The sequence below is a fragment of the Gopherus flavomarginatus genome, chromosome 3 (assembly GCF_025201925.1).
Source record: "Gopherus flavomarginatus isolate rGopFla2 chromosome 3, rGopFla2.mat.asm, whole genome shotgun sequence".
Taxonomy (NCBI): Eukaryota; Metazoa; Chordata; order Testudines; family Testudinidae; genus Gopherus; species Gopherus flavomarginatus.
The window spans coordinates 20857969-20885846 of record NC_066619.1 but is presented as its reverse complement, the minus strand read 5'-3'; the positions used below and the strand labels follow the sequence as shown (position 1 = coordinate 20885846).

Sequence of the window (27878 nt, the reverse complement as noted above, 5' to 3'; positions counted from 1 at the left end):
GGCTGCTCCCCGCCCCAACCCAAGATGGCTGCTGGTGGTAGGACGCCACTAGAGAGCTGCCCCAGTCCCTCATTCAAAATGGCTGCTAAATTTCACCCACGGCGTTATCCGCCCTACAGCAAGATGGTTGCCGGGGGCGTGCGCGGCGTCATGTTCGGTCGACCCCGCCCCCCGGAAGTAAGCCGCGTGAGAGGGGCCTGGCTGCGCTTGCGCGGGCGCGGGGTATGCTGGGCGCAGCCCTTTCCCGCGGTGACTTTGCAGTTAAGCGAAGGCGTCTGCGGCTCGCTGTCTCAGCTTGTGGCGGGGACCCCCGGCCAGGATGGTCGGGGTGAAGGTAATCGCGAACGACACCGAGTTCCAGCCTGAGCTCAGCGCCGCCGGCTCCCGGCTCGCCGTGGTCAAGTTCACCATGCGGGGGTGAGTGAGTGGCGACCCGGGCACCCCGAGCCTTTCCCTGCGGCCGGGGCCCGGCCGCCCCCTCATCGGCACCCTGGGGAGAGAGACGCGCCACTCCTGGGCCCTGGGACGCTGCTCCCCCGCAGGTCCCTGGTCTCTGCCTGTTTCAGACACCCCTCGCGCAAGGCCCTGGGCTTCCCGTCTGGTACACCCTGCTCTGCCTCCTCGCCGCCCTGCTGCACCTCTGCCCTGTATGGGGACGGGGGTCCTGGAGTATGGGAGGCGATGGGCTAACTTCGCTTCCCCTTCTGTCTCCTAAGAGTGATGGGTCCGGCTGGGTCTCTTGCTCGGGGTGCCATGGGTTGTGTAAGGGGCTCCTCCCCCTACCTGTCACTCGTACCTCTACGGCCTAGAGGAGCGTGTGGAGCTGGGGAGTCTGTAGTCTGAATCACAGTCCTGCACCCAACTTTGTGTCGGGTGTCAGATTCCCTTACGGGGAGCGGTTTAAGGGCAGAGTTTGTGATCTCTCCTGATTGTGAAAGAGACATTTTGCTGTGTGAGTTTAGTGGGACACAGGCTGATCATTTGCTAATAATGTCCACGCAGACTGTCTCAGGCTCAAATAGGTCCAGGTGACTCCTTTGTGTTTGTGTAAAAGCCTGAATGTGTTAAAAGATACTCTTCCATGGAAAGGGTAACTACTCCTTTGCTTTTAGCTAATTTAACTTCAGTAGACTGTGGTAGGTGGCTCAGGCATGTATAATTTTAGTGATAATTTAGGTTTAGCAAATGCTTACTGTACCTTTTGCATTTTAACTTTGAAAATAGTCTGGCCTTGGAAATCTTACAGTAATTAAAATTAAGAATATCAGATGTTGTCTAACTTAAACAACTTTTTAGTTAGTGGTCAGAATGCTGCATCATCTTGGCTGTTGACAAAAATATTCTTCTACTGTGGAAAGGATTAGGGAAACAGGTATTAATCTTTGTTTTATTAATACCTGTTCTGGTCGCAAAGTGTCGATACAAAATTCATTAAAGTTTTTGAGTTTTAAACAGCATGCTTAATTAATGAAACTACAGTATTCTAAACTGAAGACTATATTTAGCATTTGAATCAGAAAACAAGCCCATTTTGCATGTAGCATTTTACATAACAGTGGGTTGTACATTAATTATATATAGTCTCTGAGGGGCTGTGTTTCTGCTTTATTGTATTGAATCCAATCTCATTGAAATCAGTCTGCTGTTGTAATTCTTTGAGCCCACTTTGCTGTTTGGATCTGCATATTTGTGCGTACTCTGGTTTTGGTACTGAAGTCCTGTAATCTTAATTATTAACCTTGTAGATCCTAGGAGCCTCAGTCATGGACCTGGACACCGTTGTGCTAGGCGCTGTACAAACAGAACAAAGATAGTCCCTGTCCCAAAGAGTTGAAAATCTAAGCAGAATTTTAATCTTCCTCAGTTTTTGTTATAATACTCTAATCTTAAATGCTTTATAGAAACTTGGCTGTATCTTATTGCAGCCTTGCAGAATCCTGCTCTTCCACTTGCTCAAGGCAAATAAATGGGTCTTATGAGCAAGTAAAATACTATAACTGTTGGCACTCTCTTTACTTGCACGAATAATAGGGGTCAGATTTTTCTGGATGTGATAGCGGATGGATTTCTTCATCAAGTAGTTGAAGCACCTACGAGAGGGGATGCCATTTTAGACTTGGTGTTGGTGAGCAGTGAGGACCTCGTAGAAGAAATGGTGGTAGGGGACAACCTTGGTTCGAGTGATCATGAGCTGATTCAGTTCAAACTAGATGGAAGGATAAACAAATGTAGATCTGCGATTAGGGTTTTTGACTTCTCCAGGGCTAATTTTAAAGAGTTAAGGAAATTAGTTAGGGAAGTGGACTGGATGGAGGAATTAGTGGATTTAAATGTGGAGGAGGCCTGGAATTTCTTTAAGTCACAGCTGCGGAGACTGTCGGAAGCCTGCATCCCGAGAAAGGGGAAAAGAACCATGGGCAGGAGTTGTAGGCCAAATTGGATGAGCAAGCAACTCAGAGAGGGGATTAGACAAAAGCAGAAAGCTTACAGGGAGTGGAAGGAAGGCAGGATCAGTAAAGAAAGCTACCTTGCTGAGGTCAGAACATGTAGGGATAAAGTGAGGAAAGCTAAAAGCCGCATTGAACTGGAACTTGCAAAGGGAATCAAAACCAATAGTAAAAGGTTCTACAGCCACATAAATAAGAAGAAAACAAAGAAAGAAGAAGTGGGGCCGCTATACACTGAGGATGGAATGGAGGTTAAGGATAACCTAGGCATGGCCCAACATCTAAACAAGTACTTTGCCTCGGTTTTTAATAAGACTAGTGAGGAACCTTGCGATGATGGAGGGATTGTAAACGGGAATGTGGATATGGAAGTGGATATTACTGCAACTGAGGTAGAGGCCGTACTTGAACAGCTCGATGGGACGAAGTCAGAGGGCCCGGACAATCTCCACCCGAGGATATTAAAGGAACTGGCGCGTGAAATTGCGAGCCCGTTAGCGAGAATTTTTAAGCGATCGATAAACTCGGGGGTTGTGCCGTATGACTGGAGGATTGCTAATGTAGTTCCTATTTTTAAGAAAGGGAATAAGAGTGATCCGGGTAATTATAGGCCTGTTAGCTTGACGTCTGTAGTATGTAAGGTCTTGGAAAAAATTTTAAGGGAGAAAGTAGTTAAGGACATAGAGGTCAATGGTAATTGTGACGAATTGCAACACGGATTTACTAAAGGTAGATCGTGCCAAACCAATCTGATCTCCTTCTTTGAGAAGGTGACGGATTACTTAGATAAAGGAAATGCGGTAGATATAATTTACCTAGATTTCAGTAAGGCGTTCGACACGGTTCCGCACACGGAGCTGTTAGTTAAATTGGAAAAGCTGGGAGTGAATATGAAAGTTGTAAGGTGGATAAGGAACTGGTTAAAGGGGAGACTCCAGAGGGTCGTATTGAAAGGTGAACTGTCGGGCTGGAAGGAGGTCACCAGTGGAGTCCCTCAAGGATCGGTTTTGGGACCGATCTTATTTAACCTTTTTATTACTGACCTTGGCACAAAGAGCGGGAATGTGCTAATAAAGTTTGCGGATGACACAAAGCTGGGGGGTATTGCTAACACGGAGAAGGACAGGGATACTATTCAGGAAGATCTGAACCACCTTGTAAACTGGAGTAATAGAAATAGGATGAAATACAATAGTGAAAAGTGCAAGGTCATGCATTTAGGAATTAATAATAAGAATTTTGGATATACGTTGGGGGCGCATCAGTTGGAAGCGACGGAGGAAGAGAAGGACCTTGGGGTACTGGTTGATAGCAGGATGACTATGAGTCGCCAATGTGATACGGCTGTTAAAAAAGCAAATGTGATTTTGGGATGCATCAGGCGGGGTATTTCCTGCAAGGATAAGGATGTGTTAGTACCGTTGTATACGGCGTTGGTGAGACCCCATCTGGAATACTGTGTGCAGTTCTGGTGTCCCATGTTCAAGAAGGATGAATTCAAACTGGAACAGGTTCAGAGACGGGCTACGAGGATGATCCGAGGAATGGAAAAACTGCCTTATGAAAGGAGACTCAAAGAGCTTGGCTTGTTTAGCCTGGCCAAAAGAAGGCTGAGGGGGGATATGCTCGCCCTATATAAATATATCAAGGGGGTTAACGTTAGGGAGGGAGAGGAATTATTTAAGTTTAGTACTAATGTAGCCACGAGGACGAATGGGTATAAACTGGATATTAGGAAGTTTAGACTTGAAATTAGACGAAGGTTTCTGACCATTAGGGGAGTGAAGTTCTGGAATAGCCTTCCGAGGGAAGTAGTAGGGGCAAAAGACTTTCCTGGCTTTAAGACAAAGCTTGATAAGTATATGGAGGGGATGTTATGATAGGATCGTTAATTTGGGCAATTGATCTTGAATTACCACCAGACAGGTCTGCTCAATGGTCTGCGGGGAGATGTTGCATGCGATGGGTACTGAGTTGCTGCGGAGAATTCCTTCTTGGGTGCTAGCTGGTGACTCTTGCCCACATGCTCAGGGTTTAGCTGATCGCCATATTTGGGGTCGGGAAGGAATTTTCCTCCAGGGCGGATTGGCAGGTGCCCTGGAGGTTTTTCGCCTTCCCCTGCAGCATGGGGCACGGGTCGCTTGCTGGTGGTGTCTCTGCAGCTTGAGGTCTTCAAACCATTTTTGAGGATTTCAATAACTCGGTCCTGGGATAGGGGTTGTTATAAAATTGGATGAGTGGGGTTCTGTGGCCTGCCTTGTGCAGGAGGTCAGACTAGATGATCAGATTGGTCCCTTCTGACCTATGAGTCTATGAACAAGCAATGCATTTTCTTACCTGCATAGAAGAATTCTGTTAAACTTGACTGACATGACCAAGTTTTAATGAAATTGTGTCTCAGACTTCTTTGTCCTAAAATAGGAATGTTTTAATATTTTGATCTACTACCGTGTTTGTAGCTGAATGTCTTACAACTGGCAAGAACAGCAGAAGTATTGTAGACTCTCATTAACTTCAAAGTGCTTCTGCTATAGTAAAGCATGGATCAAGAGCCAGTTACAGGCAACCATAAAAAAGTATTACTTTGCTATTAAATCATGTTGTAGAACAGCTGAAAAGAAATAAGGTGAGTGGTGGGGGAGGATATATGGGAGACAGCAGGGCATAAGTTGTCTGCCAGAAAAGTTATTTTAAGGGGGTTTCTTCTACTCCCCTCAATTCTTGTTAGTTTCTTTATACTTTGATACTTCCTAGATATTATAGTGATTTGGGATTTTAAGTAAACTAGTTTTATTCTTAACTACAGTTGTACTACTTCCTTACTATAATAAATAACGTTTTTGGGGTAGCAACTATTAAGAGGTTACAATCAAAAAGAGAGCGGAGTTAACGAGCTGTAGTTAGGAGAGCAGTAGCGTAGGTCCACATTATCAGAGGTATTTAGGCTACCAACTTCTATTGATTTCAATAGAATTTAGGAACCTAAATACTTTGAAGATTTGACTCTGAGTAACCTTATGAAATTTCTAAAGATGTGCCTTCCTACAGACACTGCTGCTGGGGATCAGTGACTTCTCATGCTGAATGCAGGAGAAAGGAGAAGATGAACTACATCACATTCATGGCTGAGTGAATGCTGTAGTAGAAGCTAATGTCACTTATGGTAAACCTTTAGCAGAGAACATGGAATTTTAGACACACCAACTATTATGGAAAAAGGCATTAATTATATAACTACAGTTAATAAAGTGAAAATTCAGTATATTTATTAAAATACTAAGTAGGGTTAGTCTGAGCTATTGATTTCTGTTTCCACTGAGTGTAGTTCAGTTCTCTTTCAGAGCAGCAGAGAACTCTGGCCAAAGTGGATGGGCTCCTTTTTACCTGATGTGATCTCCCTTGATAGTGATATGTGGTAACGCTAACCAAACTAAACTGAAGTATAAAGTTTAGAGCTAACAGATGAAGGTTATCACTGTGTAAGCAGGACACATTATTTATATTTCTCACATTATTTTGTCTGTGTCATTTACAAATATCTAACCAGGTTTGCCAACCACCTATGAAAGGTGTGTTGAAACTTATCTGTAAGGGCCAAATGAATACACAACTCCCATTGACTTCAGTAGAGATTGGATATTGTATCTAAAGGCAAAATGTAGCCCCAGTTGCAAAAACTGGACAAGTTTACATCTTCCTTACATTTTCCTTAACAGATGTGGTCCTTGTTTGAGGATAGCCCCAGCTTTCAATGCTTTGAGTAATAAATATCCCCAGGCAACTTTTTTGGAAGTGGATGTACATCAGTGCCAGGTGAGTATTTATACAAAAATACAGTTTGACCATTGGGAAATAAAAGACCTTATAATGGGTGTGCAAACTATGGCCTGCTGGCTGGATCCAGCCCTTGAGCTCCTGCAACTTGCCCCTGCTCTGGCACTCCAGCTGGGGAGCAGGATTGGGGGCTGCTCCGCATGGCTTCTGGAAGCAGCGGTATGGCTCCCCTCTGGCTCCTACACATAGGGGCAGCTAGGGCGTGCAGCTCTGTACCTGCCCATGCCCCAAGTGCCACCCCCACATCTACAGTTGTCTGGGAACCGTAGCCAATGGGAGCTGCAGAGGTGGTGCTAGCGGATGGGGCAGCATGCAGAGCTGCCTGGCTGCACCTCTGTGTAGGAGCCGGAGAAGGGACATGCCACTGCTTCCAGGAGCCACTTGAGGTAAGTGCTGCCCAGAGCCTGCAACCCTGAGCATCCCCCCACACCCCAGCTCTGATTCCCCCTCCCGCCCTCTGAACCCCTCAGTCCCAGCCCAGAGCACCCTTGTACACCCGAAACTCCTCATCCCCAGCCCAGAGCCTGCACCACCAGCCAGAGCCCTCATGATGCCCCAGCCCGGAGCCCCTTCCTCGCATTCTGAGCTCCTCATTTCTGGCCTCATTCCCTCCTGCACCCCAACCCCAATTTTGTGAGCATTCATGGTCCGCCATACGATTTCTATTCCCAGATGCAACCCTCGGGCCGAAAAGTTTGCCTACCCCTGCTTTATAAGCTGCTCTTCATAAAAAAGTGAATAATATATCTGGAAACCATGAATAAACATGTCATCTGGTCCAAACTATGCATCTTAGGGCACTATGGTAATTAACTAATAAACTTACTGTACCACTGACAGTTATATTAGAAAATTCTTGGAGTATCGGGGTGGTACCAATAAGACAGGAGAAATTACTGCATTTGTTTAATTCAAAAATAAAATGATCCTAGTCATTACTACCCTGAAATTCCTGACTGGTGTACCTGGTTGGGGGCAGTGTCCAGCAGGAATTGCTAAATATCTACAAAATCATGTGCAATAGTAGCATGATTTATGAAGAATAAATCTTACCAAACAAGTCTACATATATTTCCGAATTAACACCCCCCTCCCCTCTCAAATAAGTAGGTGTTGGGAATGCATCAGATACAATACCAGATTTTAGTCAAGCATTTATTAGTGACCTCTGAAATATTACTAAAACTTATTTCCAGTGGGGTTGGGAGTAGAGCAATACTGTCACTGGCTGAACAAAATGGTTAAATGATTAACATCAACATAGAGAGGCTAGGAATTATCTTTAAAATGACCAGTTGTCTTTTTTTCATTAGTGGAAAAAGGAGAATAGACAACATTAACAGAACTTGCAGGTGACACTGAATTGTAATAGATTATGAGAACCAATCAGGATAGATAACTAATACAAAGACATTTGAAGAGATTAGAAACATAGGCGGATAACAAAATGAAAATCTTTTTGTAATGCTGCAGGCAGCAGTGGTACAACTGAATGTCCTAATCAATATTTAGTACAGGGTTAGGCAACCTATGGCATGTGTGCCGAAGGCGGCATGCAAGCTGATTTTCAGTGGCACTCACATTGCCCGGGTCCTGGCGACCAGTCCAGGGGGCTCTGCATTTTAATTTAATTTTAAATGAATCCTCTTAAACATTTTAAAAACCTTATTTACTTTACATACAACAATAGTTTAGTGTTTGTATTAGACTTATAGAAAGAGACCTTCTAAAAATGTTAATGTATTACTGGCACGCGAAACCTTAAATTAGAGTTAATAAATGAAGATTCGGCACACCACTTATGAAAGGTTGCCGACCCCAATTTAGTGTATGTGTACTGTATGTTTAAAAATGCCTGGTTAAGAACAATCATGGGGAAGGGAACAAATGAGGTTGCTATACATTGTTCTTCATTTTATTAGCAACCATGTCTGTCAGTCTGTAATCATGGCTTTAACCCTGATATGTGTTAGTAGGGGAAGGTGAAGAGCTTTAAGAGCTACCAATTTACCTTATCCCAGAGTGAATGGTCTTTAGTTCTAGGGCTATTCCACAGCAACAGTTAATTACAATCTAAACTGGTTTTCTAGATGTGCCAAGATGCAAATGATCATAATTGCTAATACTCCATGTTAATCTACTTCTTGTAGCACAATATTTTTTCAAGTTTTTTAGAAATGTTTGTATCTAACATTTTATTACACAACACTAATGATCAATTTGTGAATTCTAGGGAACAGCTGCAACCAATAATATATCAGCAACACCAACATTTCTGTTTTTCCGAAACAAAGTGCGAATCGACCAGTATCAAGGAGCTGATGCTGTAGGATTAGAAGAAAAAATTAAACAGCATCTAGAGAATGATCCTGGAAGTAATGAGGACACAGATATTCCAAAAGGATATGTATGCATCCCTTACTTTAAGATTTTTTTTACAAGTAAATTATTGCAAGTTATGTCAATGTTATCCTGTTTTCTAAACATACCCACTTTAGTTAGATCGGAATAAGTTTAGACTTAAGAGTCTTAAGCTTTTTTAGAAATATCACCTGCCTTTTAACTTTTCCTTTTCCAAGCAAACTTTTAAAGAGTGACTTGTGCATAGTAATATATTATAGTAATCTTTGAAAGTGGTGTAACTAAAAATCTCCTCATCCAAAATATTCCTCTAGGTCTGGAACACTGGATTTCATGTTTCACCATGGAAAAATTTACTGTAGATATTTACTATCTCTGTGCTTCTACCAGACATCTGTCTGTTTCCCTGTACATTTTTAGAAAGTGGTGATCTCTCTCCTAGAAAGTGACAGTTATTTCTGTAACTGCTAAAACCTTAAAGGTTTTTTTTGGACTGTTCCTTAGTGAGTCCTCTTTGCTACCTCTTCAGTATCTTCCTTTTCTTGTAACTTTTTCTTTAATCTTTTCATCTTTTCATGCAGCTACCCCAGAATCTTGTTGGAAGCTGCTTATTTGAAGGGGTGGTCTGGTGGCTTATCATAGTTTTGGTCATTAATAGTTTCTAAGAATATTTGCAAAACTGGACCATACTGCCAAACTCTGTTTACCTGATTCCTCCCTCACTGCATAACAGAGCGATATAAAGTAGCTCTTGTTTTGGGGTTGTACAAAAAAGGAGTTCTGTGCGGGTTACAGTATCACAGCAGAATAGGAATGGGCAAGTACAGTTCTAGGTAACCTGAATTTGTTTTACTTCTCTCTCATCCTTTTCTATGGAGTGATTAGTGCATAATCTTTCATGTATTTTCTATATCTTTAATACTAAACACTAATTTTTAGTCTGTTGCAGAAAATTGTGGCATAGCATAGTCACAGGATACATAAAACTTTTTGCTTGAGGCATAAATGTTCACAGAAATTAAGGTAAACATTCCCCTCAGGAATGAATTTAGAGAAATATGTCATATAGACACCTTGAAAATTTAAATTTAAACTGCATGCGTACATACAGAAAACATAGTCACTTTAAAATGGAAAGGGTAAGTATGAAAAAGAGCTAACATTTTTCCTTGGTTTGTTAGAACTTCTGATGCCTTACAGAAAATGTGAAGCTTGATTTAGAAAGTGTTCTGCTTGAATGTGGTTTTTTTTGTTTTTGTTTTTTTTAATTTCTCCTCACTTATCTCTGTTAGTGTTTTATTAAAATATCTCCTTGAACTACCTTTATTCCTAATGGTTGTTTTCCAACACTTCGTCACACTGCAACTAATGAGAGGGCTGGAGTAGATAGCATTTTAACTTCATGTACTAAGATTTGGAGGGAAGTCCATATTTTAAAACTATCATATGAAAAATCGACATTTTTTTTTACCCTTTTTTTCTCATGCATGTTAATGCATAAAATTTAAAAAAAAACTGGTAAAGTTTAAAAACCTTATTTTAGGCTGATTTCCTCTAATATTTCTGCTTGATCAGTGAAAACTAGAAGTTGTCTGGTTCTCATTAGCACTCCGCTGAAATGCTTGAATTGCAAAAGCTGCGCGGGAATGTCTAATTCAACAGAAACTGAACTGGAATTTGAAAGTTTATGGAAACATTGCTGCTTTTTTATAAAGCTGTAATGTCATAATAGCTGTGTTGGGCCGAAATAACCTGACAGGTGTCCTTTTTTTGGCAATAAAATGAATTTGTTTTATACAAACACTTGGGAAACACTGTTTCTAAATATTTTTTTGTGGTAATTCCATTAATTTTCAGACAAATCAAACCTTTTAGCTGGATACTTGGAGTTTTGAGTCACTGTTGCCAAACTATGATGCTTAAGAGTAATATGGTTTGAAATACTTAAGGAAAAAATCATTTCCTGAAAGTGCTGTTCTGCTTGTTTTCATGTTACCCTAAGGCAACTGTGCACTGCAAATCTTAAGCATGTCTGACAGCTGTACCAACAAACACATGTAAATGAGAAACTTAATATGACAAAACACTCTGATAGAGCTGTCATCTGAGGTGGCGTTCTCTGAGCAATATTTGGTATAACGTTTCTCCTTAAAAAGGGATGGTTTATTGTTCTGGCTGCAATATAAAAACACTTTTGATTGACTACCTGGTATTATATTTCAGAAACACTAAAACCGCTAATAGATTCAATAACATGATAGCTTCACTACAGTAGTATGAAGGTTTGTATTAAGTATTAGGAAATATAATACATTAAACTTAACTCCGAATAGTAGTTGTGAAACGTAAAATTGTTAAATGTAAAAACGCATCTCTTTGGATGTTAAGTACTTCAAATTCATAGCTAAATAGAGACATCTACCATACAAATACAAATAACATACTCTTCCTGTTGAATCATTCTTATGTAAATAAACAGTAGGAATATGGGCCACTTGAATATGCAACAGTTCAGTTACGCACTATGGTATCAGCGTTAGTGTTGTGTCTAGTTGTGAATGAAAATACTTACACTAATGTAACATTCAGCATGGCAACATTGTAATACAAAGAGGCAAAAGGCTGTTCTTTAGCTTCACAGCCCAAAACACATTAGAAGTAATTTAAGTAACATGAGCACAAAAGTAGGTATACATCTGCTTTTTCGAAACTTGGGTAACTTCATAAAATGAACAGATTTTTTTTCCAAGTTCAGCCTCTACATAAAGGTGATAATTGTCTGGAAAGCTTTTTAAACAGAAGGCTCAAAAGATTTTGAGTAAGGAAAGCATGAAATCCACCTTCCCAGCTGAGGGGAGGATGGAATTCTGGCCACCTCACTTTTCATAACGAGTTGGAAAACAACTGAATATTTAAGCTATAAACTGATCATATTCATTGTCCTTGGTAATGTATTTTTTTTGCCTCTTCGTGAGGTGGAATGTTTTAAACAAGTTTGAAAATTCGAGTGTGTGCAAACCTAGTAAAAAATTCCATTGAGTTATTAGCTGTGTACTTCACTGCATTACACAGTGATGTCACAGCTTTTTAGTGGTCCATATCAGAACTTAAGCCTTCTTGAAGGCACAATAGACTCTTATCTCTTTGGAGAAAAACGGGGGGAGTTTTCCCCCCCAAGATATTATCTTGAGTGTATCTTGATCTAGATTTTGTATCCTATTGGTATATAGTTGGTGGTATTTCCATGTTTTTCTTTCATGATGCGAATACTCTTAGTTGGATACTTCATAAGAAAAAGTTCAACCATAAAGAAATCTACTCTTCAATGAATCAAGCAATTGCTGCTATTTGCTGTACTGAAAGCTAGTAGGCACAAGGAAAAGGGCTGGGGAATTCTTAATGCCTGATTAAACAATCTTAATTAAATACTAAAACTTGTTAGAAATGAGTGCAATCTCGTCATCAAAGCCTTTTATAAACTAGCAGCTTTTTTTCAGCGCTACATGTGAGAGGTAACAAGATTAGCTCTCCAGGTGGAGTCTAGTAACATTTACGGTGATAGCATTCTAAGCTGTTCCATTTACTGTACACAGTTCATCTTTGAGTAGGCTTACTTTTGGACTTTCTTAAAGCTTCAGTCTTTATGCCTGTTTTGCAAATGCATTATGAATAATTTTTTAGGATATAGTTTTTGTGCTTCAGCCAAAATACAGCCTCAGATAATTCACTTTATTATTGGTCTCTCTTGCTGTGGACTTCTGTGAATTTGCATTCCAGGGAATATGTGATTATAAAACTTGGAAAGGGTGGGGGAGTTTAACTAAAAAGTAAGATGAATGTTTTGTGTTCCTAATTAAGTTGTCTGACCAGTTTTATTATTTTATCTCCTATATACAATGAAGAGTTTCACGCATCCACATATTGACTAATCCTTTTAAATTAGTAGATGGCACATTTTCAAGCACCCAGCGAGCAGTACTGTTGGCTCTTTCTTTTTCAGATGGATTTAATGCCATTTATTAATAAAGCTGGCTGTGAATGTCTTAATGAAAGTGATGAACATGGATTCGATAACTGTTTACGTAAAGACTCTACCTACCTGGAATCTGACTGTGACGAGCAGGTATAATTTCAGTTCGTTTCAGAGGTTGATTATAAGTTTAAAGGGCAGTTTTTTCATTGTATTGGTCTAATACAGTTATCTAATTTTCATGTTTACAGTAGTCTTGGGATTAAAAAGCAGGAGAAATAACTTGTCTGGAGACTAATAGGTCTTCCTATCTTTCTCTTTCTGGCTAATCAAATGCCAAACAACACAGTACTTACGAGCAGCAAGCCTACAATAATAAACTATACACTTGATCAGGGGTGGGCAAACTTTTTGGCCTGAAGACCACATCTGGGTATAGAAATTGTATGGTGGGCCATGAATGCTCATGAAATTGGGGCTGGGGACGGGTGAGGGCACCAGCTGGGGAAGTGGGATCTGGGGTGGGGCTGGGAATGAGGGATTTGAGGTGCAGGAGACTGCTCTGGGCTGGGACTGAGGGGTTCAGCGGGCGGGGGGGATCAGGGCAGGGGGCTGGGGCAGAGTGGGGTGGAGGGCTCTGATTGGGGGTGCAGGCTCTGGGGTGGGGATGAGAGGTTTGAGGTGTAGGAGCTCCAGGCTGTGCCCAAGGGGTTCAGAGAGTGGGAGGGGAACAGGGCTAGGGCAGGGGGTTGGGGTGTGGGCTCAGGGTTGCAGGCTCCGGGTGGCTCTTACCTCAGGCAGTTACAGGAAGCAGTGTCATGTCCCCCCTACAGCTCCTATATGGAGGCACAGGGGGTTCTGTGCGCTTCTCTATCCACGGGCACTGCCCATGCAGCTCCTATTCGCCACTGTTCCCGGCCAATGGGAGCTGTGGGTATGGTGTGCGGAGCCCCCTGGCTGTCCCTACACGTAGGAGCTAGAGCAGGGACATATCACCGCTTCTGGGAGCTGTACGGCAAGCCCCCACCCCCACTCTCCGGCAGGAGCTCAGGGGCCAAATTAGAAGTTCTGACAGGCCACTGTTTGCCTACCCCTGCACTTGATGATGAATGCAGTAGACCTGTTACTGGATATTAATTGAAAGCTCAAGGGTTCATTTTAAACAGTGGAGAATTGACTTGGGGAAGAAAACGTTAAAATCAGTGAAAACCGTAATCTCACATAGCTTTTAAATGTTTTTTCCTTTACATAAAACACTGCTCTTGATGCTTTATAAAATGTTTTGATATTAAACAGAATTCTTAATTTGTGGAGTCTTTCAGGGATTTGGGTGAGATGGGGGTTGCCATGTAACTAATACAAATGAAGGCCAAGATTTTTTTGAAAATGGGTGTCTAAAGTTAAGCTCTTAAACTTGTATTCAGATGTTTGGAAACTGTTGGATACTCCAGTCTTGAAAATTGGGCCTCATTAAGGCATCTCAGATGAAGCATCCAAAAATTGAGGCACCCAAAATTACTAGTGGCTTTTCAAAATCTTGCCCAAGATGTTTGGGTTAGGACTCTTAACTTTAGGTACCCATTTTCAAAAGTGTTGGCCAAAATCTCTGAGATACTTGGTTCAGCGTTCTGGTAGACTGGCTATCATTAAAATGACCCTTCTTACAAACAGTGTAAGAGGATATTCCCTATTCTCTAATAATACTTGCATATAAAGACTGAGAATATTAATCACATCCTGGCAATCACAGCTACTTTTCCTGAACTAAACAGAGTTTTGACCTATTTTTCTAGTTTAAATATTTTTTTCTGCATTTCAAAATCTTCTGCATTCAAAAATATTTTATCATAAACTTTTTCTCTACAGCTCCTTATTACTGTAGCTTTTAATCAACCTGTCAAGCTTTATTCCATGAAACTTCAAGGGCCAGATAATGGTGAGTAAAATGCGTCTATTCCTTCATTCATCAAATTGTTCCTAATAAGTTCCGTTTACACCATTTTTAAAGGTGTAAGTGTTCTCCCAGTTTTAACTAGACTCTTATTTCAGCATCCTGAATCTGATAGCCGCACTTCCTGTTTTCTGAGCAGTATCATTATAACTATTAGCATTCATGTTGTATTCATGGCAAGAGGACAGTATGGATCGTATTGCTCTCTGGAAGTGTTGTAACAGCTTCATTGAAATTAGGGTCGGGGGGGGGGAAAGAATACATACAATAGACTTGTTTTGTTTAAAAAATTTTTAATGTAATCTCATGCTATCCCTATCTTTTATTTTTGATATGGCACAGATGTTTATATTGACAATACATTAGAGTAAGGTGAAAATACAAATTTCTGAATCTATGCAAGATGTAAGTACAGAAACCACATTTTTATATTTAAAAACTAAAATATTTAATTATCACTAGGTGTTTATATAACAAACTGTCCTAAAGATGTGTTTGGAATTTTATACTTTAAAATATGGTTCAGTTACTTAAAATTGCTGATTTGTTTTTAACACAGGTCAGGGTCCCAAGTATATAAAAATCTTTATCAACCTTCCCCGATCTATGGACTTTGAAGAGGCAGAAAGAAGTGAACCAACTCAAGCCTTGGAACTAACGCCGGATGATATAAAAGAAGATGGTATTGTCCAGCTTCGCTATGTAAAATTCCAGAATGTTAACAGCGTAACTGTAAGTAAAACTTTCTCTTCCAAGCTTCATGCAAATGTAGCTATATGAAGTTTGGAAGTCTACTTTAAAATATTCTGGGACAGAATAATTGAGGTGACAAAGGTTTCAAAGCTTAGCCAGGTTTTCTTATAACAGTCTTCTCATTTCAGAGTGACTACACACTTATGCCAAATATAGGTTCATAGCATTTAAGGCAAGAAAGGACTATAAGACATCCAGTTGAACTTACAGAATTATCAAAATCTAGGGCTGGATGGGACCTTAAAGTCATCAAGTCCAGTCCCCTGTGCTGAGGTAGGACCAAGTAAACCTAGACTGTCTCTGAAAGGTGTTTGTCCAGTCTGTTCTTAAAAACCTAATGATTGGGTTTCCAGAACCTCCTTTGGAAGCCTGCTCTAGTGCTTAACTACCCTTATAGTTAAGTTAGAGTTTTTCCTAATATCTGTCTCCTATGTTGCAGATTAAGACTAAACATGCTCAGTTTTTTAACCTTTCCTCATAGGTCAGGTTTTCTAAACCTTTTATTATTTTAGTTGCTCTCCTCTGTACTCTCTCCAATTTATACACATGTACTAAAGTGTGGCATCCAGAACTGGACACAGTATTCTAATGCAGGCCTCACCGGTGCTGTGTAGAGTGGGACAGTTATGTCCCATGTCTTACATACAACACTGCTGCTAATATTCTGGGGTGTGTTCACCTTTTTTCGGCTGAATCACGTGTATGTTACAAGGCATTACGTTTCTCTGGGTTACCCCCATACTGAACTCAATAACTTGTTTGTATAAAGCACATCTTCCAGAAGGGCATCTGGGGACTTCCCTTAGTAGTTTGTTCCTGATGGTTATTCACTTTCTGTTTAGAAATAAAGCCCCCTTTTTTTAAAATGTGAATGTCTAGCTTCAACTTCCAGGCATCAGTTCTTGTTTTGCTGTTGGCTGCTAAATTAAACAGCCCTCTAGTACCCAGCATTTTGTTCCTGAGAAGGTTCTTACATACTTTATCAAAAAGATTCAGAAATTATCTGATTAAACTGAATAGCTTGGGATCTCTGTCTTTCACTTGAGTGCATTTTCTCTAACCCTCAAATAATTTTTGTAGCTCTTTTCTGTACCCTCCCCACATCCTCTTCAAAATATGGACATCGAACTAGATGCAGTATTCTAGTATCAATGTTGTTTACAGAAGTAAAATTACCTTCCTATTTACCTCGCCCCTGTTTATACGTCAAAGGATTGCATCAGCCCTTTTTGCCACATCATCACACTGGGAGCTTATGTTGAGTTGCTTGTCCACTGTGACTCCCAAATCCTTTTTCAATCACTGTTTTTTCCAAGGTACAGTCCTCCGTTTTGTAGGTACAGCCTGCATTCCTTGTTCATACAAGTGTAACTTTGCATCTGTCTGTTAAAACTCACTGTCTGAATGGGCCTGGTTTACCAAATCCAGATGTATGACAGTCCTATCCTTGTTATTTATCACTCCACTAATCTTTGTGTCATCCCCAACTTTATCAGCAGATACTCCATATTTACTTCTAGATCATTGATGATGATTTTGAATAGCATTGGGCCTAATACAGATCCTGTAGAACACCGGTAGAAACACCCCCATTGACAACTACTCCTTGAGATATCCTCATTTGCCAGTTTTAATCCATATAACCTGTGGTTTGGTACAGTATAGTGCTGATTTTTAATTAGAATGTTGTTTTGGTATTAAGTCAAATGCTTTACAAAAGTCTAAGTGTATTACATCTATGCAGCTGCCTTTCAACCAAACTTATCTTGTCAAAAAATGAAATTGGATTTGTTTGAAATTACCTATTTTTCATAAAACTGTGTTGACTGGCATTAGTTATATTGCTATTCTATATTAATTGATTCTTTTAGCAGTGATTCCTTTATCTTGTGTGGGGTTGATGTCAACTAACTGCCTATAGTTATCCAGGTCATCCTGCTTGCCTTTTTTGAATATTGGCACAACATTAGCAATTGTTCAGACGTCTGGATTTTCCCTGGTATTCCAAACTTTATTAAACTAACATCAGTGGAGCTGAGCTCCACCTCAGCCAGGAGGTTGGGGGAGATTACTCTTTATTGTCCTTACCTTTGGCAGGCATTGACTTTTTTTCTTTTTTTTTTTCCCCCTCATGGCTTTGCCTTCCCTTATCAATTTTCTGCACCTCATAATTTACTAATTTATATTGTATATTTTCCCTCTTTTCCATTTATTATGCAAAGCTTTTTTTCCCCAGATTGCTGCCTTCACTTAGCCATTGAATAGTTTTTACTCAAAGTTGTCTTTGTGATTGTGGAGTTGTCTGCTGTCCAGACCACCACTTATGTAAAAGAATTGCAGGCCACAGCCTTTTGTTCAACAGAGGTTGGTCACGGACATGCTCTGACAACTAGCTGGAATGTAATGCTTCCCAACAAAGGCACAATAGCCAGATTGAATCATATCAAGTAGTCACAGAAGCTCACAGTAGAACACGTGAATCACTCCTCTGGGTTTGAACTACTTGACAAGATCATAGCATCTGCACGGACAGGTTATATGGACAGTCTTAAAATGAAATCTGCATGTTGTACCAACTTAGCATTTAGTACAGACTGATATCCATATAGTAATGGTTCTTTGTCTGCACTGTGGTTAGTTTCAAGTTTTTTCTCCTATCTGCTGCTTGTTAATTCCCAATAGTCTCCTGCAGGCTCATGGGTTCTTAGGTGTGAGACTCTTGTATGCATTTGTAAATTTATCTTATTAAACAGTATATGAACAACATCCTATTAACTGTGGAATCTACATTTAATTGTTAACTGAACAATATAATATAACTAATTTAAAAAACTTCCTGTGGGTTTCATAGTGGGGGCATGATGCAGGTAAGTAGCTCCTAGACATAGAGGGACAGAGGTCTTGGCACCAAAAAGGTGCCTGATCCAGTGTTGCTCTCTGAAGTGCTGGTTTCAACTGTTATGTGAAGACTTGTACATCAGAGAAAAATTCACCAAAATTTGATTCAGGTAGCGGATGCATCATCAGGAAATGATGAATGCAAATATAGTCCCTAGTCCTGCAAAGACACATGCTTCACTTTAAGTATGCGAACAGCTAGATTGACTTCTGTAGAACTACTCGCTTTCATAATGGTAAGCATATGCCCAAGAGTTTCAAGGAGTGGGTGCTAAGATTTTACGATGTCGTTGCCACAGTGAACATCTTCTCCAAATGTAGATATTCTTCCCCCGCCCCCCAAAGTAATAGTATGTTATTGGGGAAAACCTAAAGGCCCCAGCCAAAAGGATTGGGACCCCATTGTGCTAGGCACTTTACTAGCAGAGTCTGTGCTCCAAGATGCTTGCAGAAAAGACAGACAATAAATAACCGATTTGTCAAAAGTTAGTGTAACTTCTTCCGACTTCCTCTAGGAAAACAATCCCCTCCTGTGCCCCAGGCAAGCACGTTCCTTCACAGCCCTTATTTACCACAAATTCCCTCTCTTCATGCTATCCAGTCCTTCTAGGAAAAACATTTCAACTCACTGCTATTGGAAGACTTATATTTATTTATATTTTAAAAAGGGCAACTAATGCTGCTCCCTGTCTCATGATGCACAGGGCCCATAGTAGCCCTCTAATATTTGCTGCTCTCCCTCCTGGTGGGGGGGGAGAGGGCTCTTGTTGCTATTCTGCTATAAGGGTGCAGGAGACCCACAGGATCTCTTCCTTGCACTCCCCCATTGTGTCTGCTGGTCCCAGTTCCTGACCATTTCCCTTTCCTGAGATAATTGATTTGTTTTTCATTTGTCCATTTTACAGTATGTATTGGTTTTTGTGACACAAAGCCAGTTTAAACCAAATTCGAAAACGTATTTTGGTTTTATAGATTTCTTATTACCAGTTCATACTTCTTTAAGAAGAGAAAGTGATAGAAATATGGGACAGCATTTATGGAGCCATGTAAGTTATCCCTGCTGAGCTCCTGTTGAATTCTAACAAATCTTCATATTGAAAAAAACGTAATATCATTACTTCTTCATAGCAAATTGTGTTGATTTCAATAAATAGAGAAAATGGTTAAACAACCGTTTGATATAATCTGAAAGTAGGTAAATTAACTGTTCACCTGCAGTTCCTTTGATGCCTCAGATTTAAAAGCTTCTTGCTTGCTTACTACTTCTGATTTAACCACAGACCTGAAAGTTGGAGAAACCTAGATTCTACCTTGCTGCATGCTTGATTGGTAGTCGTTTTTACAGAGGTGAGCAGAGAGATTTAATAAGGAGATTGGCCTCTATTTAAAGAACTCTGTAGTTATTTGTACTTCCCACAAAGTAATATTTTTGGGGTATACTTCTGAAGCTGTTGGGTTGTCTGCCCCCACTTTTTTCTAAAAATTTTAGAAACTAACAAGTGAGGGAAGGATTGTAGCGTTAGCCAAACTGCTGTAACTACACCATGTATATTAAGATAGTTCATATGTATTAATTCTAACTTTGTTTACTTTTTTTAGTTATTTGTCCAGTCCAATCATGGTGATGAAGAGACGACAAGAATTACATATTTTACATTTATTGGAACTCCAGTCCAAGCAACAAACATGAATGACTTCAAGCGAGTAAGTTGAATTCCAGAACATGCACATGAATGTTTAATTACATTTTTAAAACAAGTGTGTGTTAGTGGATTGGTAGTTTCATTCTCAACTAAGTGGATTCTTTCTATAATTGTTCATTTTGTGTTAGGATACCTCTTATTCCTCTCAGTGCAATACATGTGCCTTTGAAACTTTAGAAATTTTGACTTTGGTGCAACTTTGTCTGTGATGTGTAACATGCCTAAGAATCTTTCAAGGTGAAAGGCATTTTGGAATAACAGCTTAGGCATTCAGTGGGGGATAAACAATGATCACTTAAAGATTATATGTAATAGTTGCAATGTTTGTGGTGTCTCTGAATATTCCTGTGCCCTACAGGTGGGCAGTTTGTAGAAAAGCCATTGCACAGATTGGAAAATAGAAAGCATAAGTAAACTAAAATAAATCTATGCCTGAAGATTTTGTTCAGGAGGCAATTTTAAATAGACTAGAGATTTGGAAATACTTGGTTATAAGGCTGCTTCTTCAATAATGTACGGTGTATTTATCTTTATACAATTTCATAACTCTAACTTTAATTTGTTCCAATATCATTTAAGGGCTGTTTATTCCTAATCAAAGGAATAGCCAGACAAACATTTGAGCTGCTTTTGGACCACCCTGGGTGGGGCTGAAAGTAGGTGCTTTGAGGGTTTAAAGGAAATGGAGTACTCAGTGGGTAGCCAACTCTAACACTACATCTACACTACAGCTTATGTCGGCAGAACTTCTGTTGCTCAGGAGGGTGAATAAACCACCACTCCACACATGCACCCCTCCGAGCAGCATGAGTTCTACTGACATAAGTGCTGATGTGGACAGTGCTATGTTGGCAGGACAGCTTCTGCCGCTGACATAGCTTCTGCTGTTTGAGGGGGTGGTTTTACTATTCCGAATCAAACTCCATTTAAAACTGGCCAATTAAAATGTGTTTGAGCCAATCAATTCAGCATGTAACTAGTCTCATACTGGTGCAGATAAATATTACTGCAGCCTTTAAGAGAACTTTCACCGCAGTGGTAAACAAAACTTGATGCTTACACCAATAGTATTTGGCAAAAAATTATCTGGAAGCCTTTATAACCTTTAGAATTGTAAGGATTTACAGATAAACTTATATCCATTAGATTAAATGTGATACTGCAAAACTGTACAGTTTTAACACTTGATTTAATACACTCAAACTTGAAAAGACAGTGACTGAGAAAGCTGTGTTAAATGTGCTAAAAAGTGATTGGATTGCTGATTTAGAATTGTTTAATGTTTTCAGTTGGCTCAAAACCAGAAGAAATGTGTAGATAAGTCTCTTAGCACCCAATTACAATGAGTAGCCAAAGACATCTGTTTATGCTCTGCTTTTTAAAAAAAAGACTTACCATTTTGTGTTGTGTGAATTTTACAGCATTCTAGAGTAATCATTGCTATTAAGTCTGTGAAATAGTTTTTCATCTTCACTGCTTCATAATCTGAAAAATTCATTTTTCACATAGACATCTTGGTCTCCATTCCAGGAAGATCTTTTTTAACTGTTTGAGGAAAATTTAGAGTTGAAAGTGAGAGACTTTTCTGCATTTTAAAAATGTTGGAATGCTATTTTATTCACTAATGAACTGGATTTCAGGCTTGTTATATAAGTAGTGCTCAATGAGGTGCATGCTTGCTAAGTTTAGGAAAAAATTTAAAACTCTTGAATATAGCACTGAGCCCAGACAGTGAAAAACCTCTCTAATTTTTAAGCTACACAGTTCATGATACAGCACACAGCTGTCCCAAACTGTTGCCTCTGTCTGGACTCTCCGCTATGGCCATCTGTCATCTTCCCATTAGTGTTTTTTTTTTAATGCACTCATTGGCTCTCGCATTCAGTTAAGACTTACTATGTCTTCATAAAGCTGTGCAAGCACCTAGAACTGGTGCAGTTCTCCAGGCATCTCTTGCTTTCTTTGTTCTGGTTTGGGTGAGTGAATCCAGATGTCAATCCTTGCCTCTGTGGAGAGCAGGTCTTAAAACTGCTCCTTGGTGGACTTCTTGGAAACACCTGTATAGTTCTCGTAAATAACACACCAGTGCATCTGAGTGCATGCTCCCTGAAGTGTACACGTAAGTGCTGCAGTCAAAGGAATACACACTTCTGAGTAGCAAAGAATGTACTTGTGCCTCTGTAGCCTCCATTTTAAAAAATATGAAAACTAATGTTAAATATTATTTTAAATCAATCAGGAAATGCAGAAGTTAAAGGGATAAATTCAGGACTGTTTTAACCAGATATGAATTTGTCCAAGACTCCTAGGACAAAACTTAGCCACCAAATTAAATATGTATACACCTCATTTGTAATAATTATTATTTTAATTCCAGAATATGTAATCTTACTGTTAAGTATTTTACTGTAACATGTGGGCTGTGTAGTCTGGCAGAGTTACGGTTCCCGTAGGAATTTTAACTTTTTGCAATTTAGCTATACAGCCTTAATGTTCTGGTAACATAGTGTTGGACATTATATTCAAGTGTATAAAAAAGATATTGAATAAAAAGTTAACCGGAAAACTCTTCAAAACTCATTTTCTCTTCATCTGCAGGTAACTATGTATAACTCCTGAGAACTCACTATTTTAACTTTGTTCACTAATCTCAATTTTGGCTCAAACTAGGCTCCATTGTGCTCTTTTAATTATAATACAAATAAAGATGTAACTGCAATATAACTGTAACAGTTCCTTATAATCAGTGCTCCCAGTAGATGCTTTCCTTTTTCCGAGTCTTCTGCTGTCTTAACACTTTGTATAACTTGTCTGATTTAGACAGTAGTTCATCAGGGAGGGACCATCTTGTTTGTGTTTAAAGTACTATGAGCATCCAAAGTGTTATATAGGTAACTAAGCTTAAACTGAGCAGCTGCTCAAGAGGAAAAAGGTAAACAGAAAAGGGCCACAGCATCCAGTACTTAAAATGTCAAATGTAGAATTTGTGGTTAGTTAAATCTTGTACTGAAAATTAGTAAAAACAATAAGCAGCTGCTGGTTGGTCTTTCAATGATAACTTAACCTGTTATCTGTGAATGCTCACTGTGACACATGGATCTAGCTGTTAATGTTAGGTCAATGAATAAAATGATGCAAAATACAAAATGGCTTTTAAACTTACATTGATAGGCTGTAGCTCCTCCCTCTTCTCTGAAACTTGATTTTAGCTGATGAGAAGTGGGAACTGCTAAATGCTCTAAAACTTTAATAGAAAACTTGAGTGGATTGTGCTGAATTGAGGTATGTGGGGGCAGGGGAGAAAGAAGAGACTCTATTGCGCCGCTTAAGTGACGACATGAACAGCAGGAGAGTGTAAATAAAATACATGTATTTTCCTGGAAAGTTAATGCACAATAAGAATACTTCTTGAAATGCTTGCTTTATGGCCATCTTTATAAATGTAATAAGATGGGACAGTGTGATAGTTTTGAGAACTAAACATCATCAGTATGTTGACATCTAGTTTTTGCTGTCTGCCAATGCAAGCTATGTATTCATTAAAGCTACCATACCTATAGTGCATATAAAATTGTTGCAGATTACTTTTAAGGTGTTTCCCTCCAGAGACTTTGCTAGGCTAGGTTACCCTGCTAGCCAGAGCAGCCAAGTGAGATGGGTCAAAGAAGTGGGTTTGTTTTATTTCCCATTTGTTAGCATCCGAGTTCTAGGTGTCTTGCTGTTGAATGTTGTAGTGAACTTGCAGTCTGAATTTTTTGGGGAGGACAGAGGATCTTTCACTCATGTCCCAGTATGCTTTTAACATAGATTTCACTTTATATTCATTACTCATTAATATCAGCATTCTAGAACCCTTATAAGCTACTGCTCCTTTTTGGAATCGAGGCGTAGGTGCATGTAAAAAGTAGTTTCCCAAGCCCCAGATGATCATAGCTTTTCATTTCTTCTTAAAACTGCACACCAGGCTGCTTTTCCTTTTTTCTAACATCTTGTTTTTGTTTTTTCAGCTTAACTTCCCAACCCCAAAGAACTAAAAATGCAGAAGAAAATGTTTTAAAATGAATATTAAGAGTGACCTTGTCTCGTGCCACACCCCTCCCTGCTCCCTCCGTTCATCTACCATCTGTGTCTCTCCCTTTCCACAATCTCGCCACTGGTGCAAGAGCCTTCTCCTCTGCAGCTACTGTGCTCTGGAACAGCTTTCCTGTACCTCTCTGCTTCATCAACTCATCTTTTTTTAATCCCATTTTAAAATCTTTTCTTGCTCAAGTTTGCTTTTTAATTTTTATGCTTGTTAACATTAAAACTAGATAGTAGATTTGTTATACTACACATTTAGACCTGTTTTCTTTGATTTTTATAGTCTATCTTGTGTTTAATTCTATAAAGCAATTTGAGATGCAGTTTGAGACTTTGGCAAATACTTTAATTTGGCTTTTATACAATTTATTGTATGGGGAATAACATTAGAACAGGTTATTAAGGTGTAATCTATCATGAAGACAATCTCAGGATTTTTCATCCCCAGTTATTTCAAAATTTTCAGTTTAGTTGGCTAATTTTTTAGCAGAAAGATATTTAGCAAATCACACCAATTTAATTTCCCTTTCCATTGTTGGGCCAGTCAGATCAAGAAATTATTATATATTTACATTTTTACAAAATGTCTAATGTTAAAGATTTGTACTATGTCACAATTGCAGTACCTATTCATAGTTAAGGTATGGTATCTTACAAACAACTGCCATATAAAGTGTCCCGTAAGTGATGGGAGGGAGATGAATGTCTTGTAGAAAATAAGAAACTGCTGTTCTTACAACCATCCTCCGTTTGGGGCAGGGATGGGAAATGAGCCTTTTTGGCCTGTAATGACAAAAATATCCATTCTGGTGCTTAATTTTTGCAGATAATACACATGGGCAAGTTGACAATTCCCAGCTCTGAATGGTATAGCTCTGTTTCTTGATTGATGTTACACATCTGCTAACATCTTAATAATCTTTAATATATTAGTGTTTTTCTGCTTAATCCAAATTTGGGCATTGTGCTTGGGGTTTAAGATACACAGTCAAAGAATATATATTTTGTTTACTTATTTGTTGAGTTTAATTATTTTTTTAACCTGATTAATCAAACTTTAACACAAGTGAATGGATTTTTTTTTTTCTTACGGGCACCTCAACATTGCTGCGCAACTAGAATTTTCTTGACCCTACACATTAGGCTCTGCAGTTCAATGAGCATCCTCCTGGCCACCGGCTCTTTGGAGGAGGAGATGACCAATAGATACCAAAGCTCTTTACAAGGGAATTCAGTCGGCATGGTTTTTTAGTCAGAGCAATTGCAGTCAAGTGGTGAAAGGCATTTCCTTTCAGCTGTTATGGACCTTGCAGGGGAGGAAATACTGGGAAAAATAACCCAGAGCTCCCATTTGTCACAGCAGAACATAATTGCTGTTCCAACCAGGTACACCAACCTTCATCATTTCAGCCAGTACTAAAGTACTGAGCTATATGAACCTTTGAGAACATGCTGTGTCCTTGGGAAGCCATGTATTGCAAAGGTAACCATACTATCCCTTAACACATTTTGCCACAGTAGTCAATTTACTAAAATACAGGGATTTTTACTTTTCAAAGATTTCAGCCTTACCAGTATTATGGTGCTATTAACGTGTCCTATTAAATACATAGGGTTTAAATACAACTTCAGCTTCAAAGCATAATCTTGGTAACACCGGCAGGTAGGTAAGTACTGCTCTCAAGTTTAGAAAGGTAAACAAAGAACCTGCGGATGACTTGCTCAAGGCCACATGGTAAATCAGGGTCAGAATCAAAATTAGAACAGCTTCTATCCTCCAGACCTGTGCTATGATTATTCAATTGTTAACACAGATTTTTTTTTTCATAGATTCATAGACTTTAGGGTCAGAAGGGACCAATGTGATCATCTAGTCTGACCTCCTGCACAAAGCAGGCCACAGAACCCTACCCATCCACTTCTATAGAAACCCCTTTTCACTTAATTTGTTTAGTTTGTAACCAGTTATTCTTCTGGGTTGGCAAAAACTCAGCGTGGTTGTGTTCTGAAAAGTGACTAAAAACCATTTTACATGTAGACAGCAGATCTATCGTGTATGTGCTTATCTTAGCCAAGTGAGCTGGATTCTCTTCCTTTTTGTGCAGCAGCAGAATTGTTTAAGCTCCAATCAGTTGTACCTTTGCAACCTCAAAGCTAATGAGGTTGCATTGGTGTTAGAAGGCAAATCTTCCCTCTAAACCTTGATTACTGATGATACCTAGAAAGGGAAGAACAAAACTTGAATTTGATTCTAGACTGAGTTTGCAGAGCTGGCAGTTAGAAAAAAAAATTTCACTAACATTGAGCATACTTGATATCCAAGTCATTGACAATAAATGTGGAATGCTGCTGCTTTTAGTTAGTTTTCAGCGTTGAATTACATTATAAAGCAAAAATTTCTCAAAGACCTGTCTTTAATATAGACCTAGTTCATCTCCTACAACAACTACTTGAAATTTGGTCCCAGAAGGCTAGGTTTGGGGTAGTCTTACCACTGCATTTTTGTTTGTTCAGGTCTGATTCTTGACACCTAATTTGTTCTGTGAATAATAATATGTGGGCTGTTGCTTTTTCCTAACTTGTCTCAAACAAACGAGTTCTTTGCTATCTAGATTAAAAATACTTGAGGTTGGGGCACTCCTCACATATCCCATGTCCTGTTTAATTCCTGCAGGAATTTACAGCTCCCTTTGCATACAGCACTAGAACGCGTGCTGAAAAATCCATTAATACCACTGCAAACGGAGCCACTTCATTTAGTTTGAAGCTTATAAAAAAATTGGTTGGGGAGCTGTTTGTTTTCCAACATAACTTTCATAAGTAGTGATTTTCTATTTTTCTTTTATCAGGTGGTAGGCAAGAAAGGAGAGAGCCACTAAGATGCAAGGAACACTGGATCGCCTTATTAAAATCAAATGGGATCTTCACTTTATCTGCAGCTCCTGGATAATTGCTTGACTGTAGCCAGAGACTGTCAATCTGTTTCATTTAATGCCGTTACCAATAAATCATTGCTTTTGTTGAGATGGAGTTTCACTAGAGTAATTCTGTTGTAATCTTGGTACATGTATTTGTAAATAAAATTCATTACTTTTGCCAAGTTTAATTTTGTCATTGTAATAACTAAGGCTTTTTTTACAGTTTCATTTAAATTTCAAAACTAGACTGGCTTATCTTTAAAAACAGAAGACTTAATGTAGCCTGCATTTGTTTAATTAGTTTAAAATGTCAAATTTAAATAAATCATCTTTGGTTTTCTGAAAGTACATTTAAAATAAAATCCAGAGTTACTTTCTTATAAGCCTGTGCTAATTTATGATCAGCGTTGATACAGTATGGATATTTCTCAAAGGGAATAATTTTTTTAGTCTCCCTTTTCCCGTCCAAAAATATAGAGTGAGAAAGCATATTTCAAATTACTGTTGCATCAACGTAACTTGTTTGTTTGTTACAAGTTGCACATCAGTTGAAACAAACAGTAGGATATGACAGGTCACTATAGATTAGGCACCATGAAAATTCGTGGTAATCTTTCAAAATACCATCTCCAGTTGGAAAATTGTGAACTTGGTAGCCAGATACACACACTCACAGGATATGCAGTTCAGGAGAGGGCCAGGCACTACTGATGCCTGTAGGTTTATAAGATCCCTTTGTTACTGCTGAACTTAATTGGGCATTATATTCTTTCTCTCAATCTTGATATAGAAATGCTCATTGCAGATACCATTCTTACATCTTAATCTGAATTCCGTAAAGGATGGGTGTCTGTGCTCAACTGCTTAAAACCTTTTTTGCTAAAATTCCTTGGAAATGTGCCCTAAGTAATTTTAATAAATAAATTCCTATAAAGTTTTACTAAGTGGTTTTTAATTGGCATA

General features: G+C 39.3%; 1 protein-coding gene across 3 annotated transcripts; it reads left to right on the top strand.

The window, feature by feature from the left end:
- Positions 1-215: 215 nt before the first annotated feature.
- TXNL1 (thioredoxin like 1) lies at positions 216-27101 on the top strand. Of its 3 annotated transcripts, XM_050944767.1 has the most exons (9): positions 216-417; positions 6164-6260; positions 8515-8688; positions 12643-12765; positions 14479-14548; positions 15123-15295; positions 19814-19918; positions 24824-24864; positions 26847-27101. In XM_050944767.1, exons 1-9 carry the CDS (start codon positions 320-322, stop codon positions 26851-26853), a joined length of 888 nt encoding a protein of 295 aa, XP_050800724.1. In that variant the 5' UTR covers positions 216-319; the 3' UTR covers positions 26854-27101. The 3 variants fall into 3 exon arrangements, with proteins under 3 accessions (XP_050800724.1, XP_050800726.1, XP_050800725.1); XM_050944769.1 differs by lacking the exons at positions 24824-24864; positions 26847-27101 and adding an exon at positions 23925-24813; XM_050944768.1 differs by lacking the exon at positions 24824-24864 and having other exon boundaries at positions 219-417.
- The last annotated feature ends 777 nt before the right edge of the window (positions 27102-27878 follow it).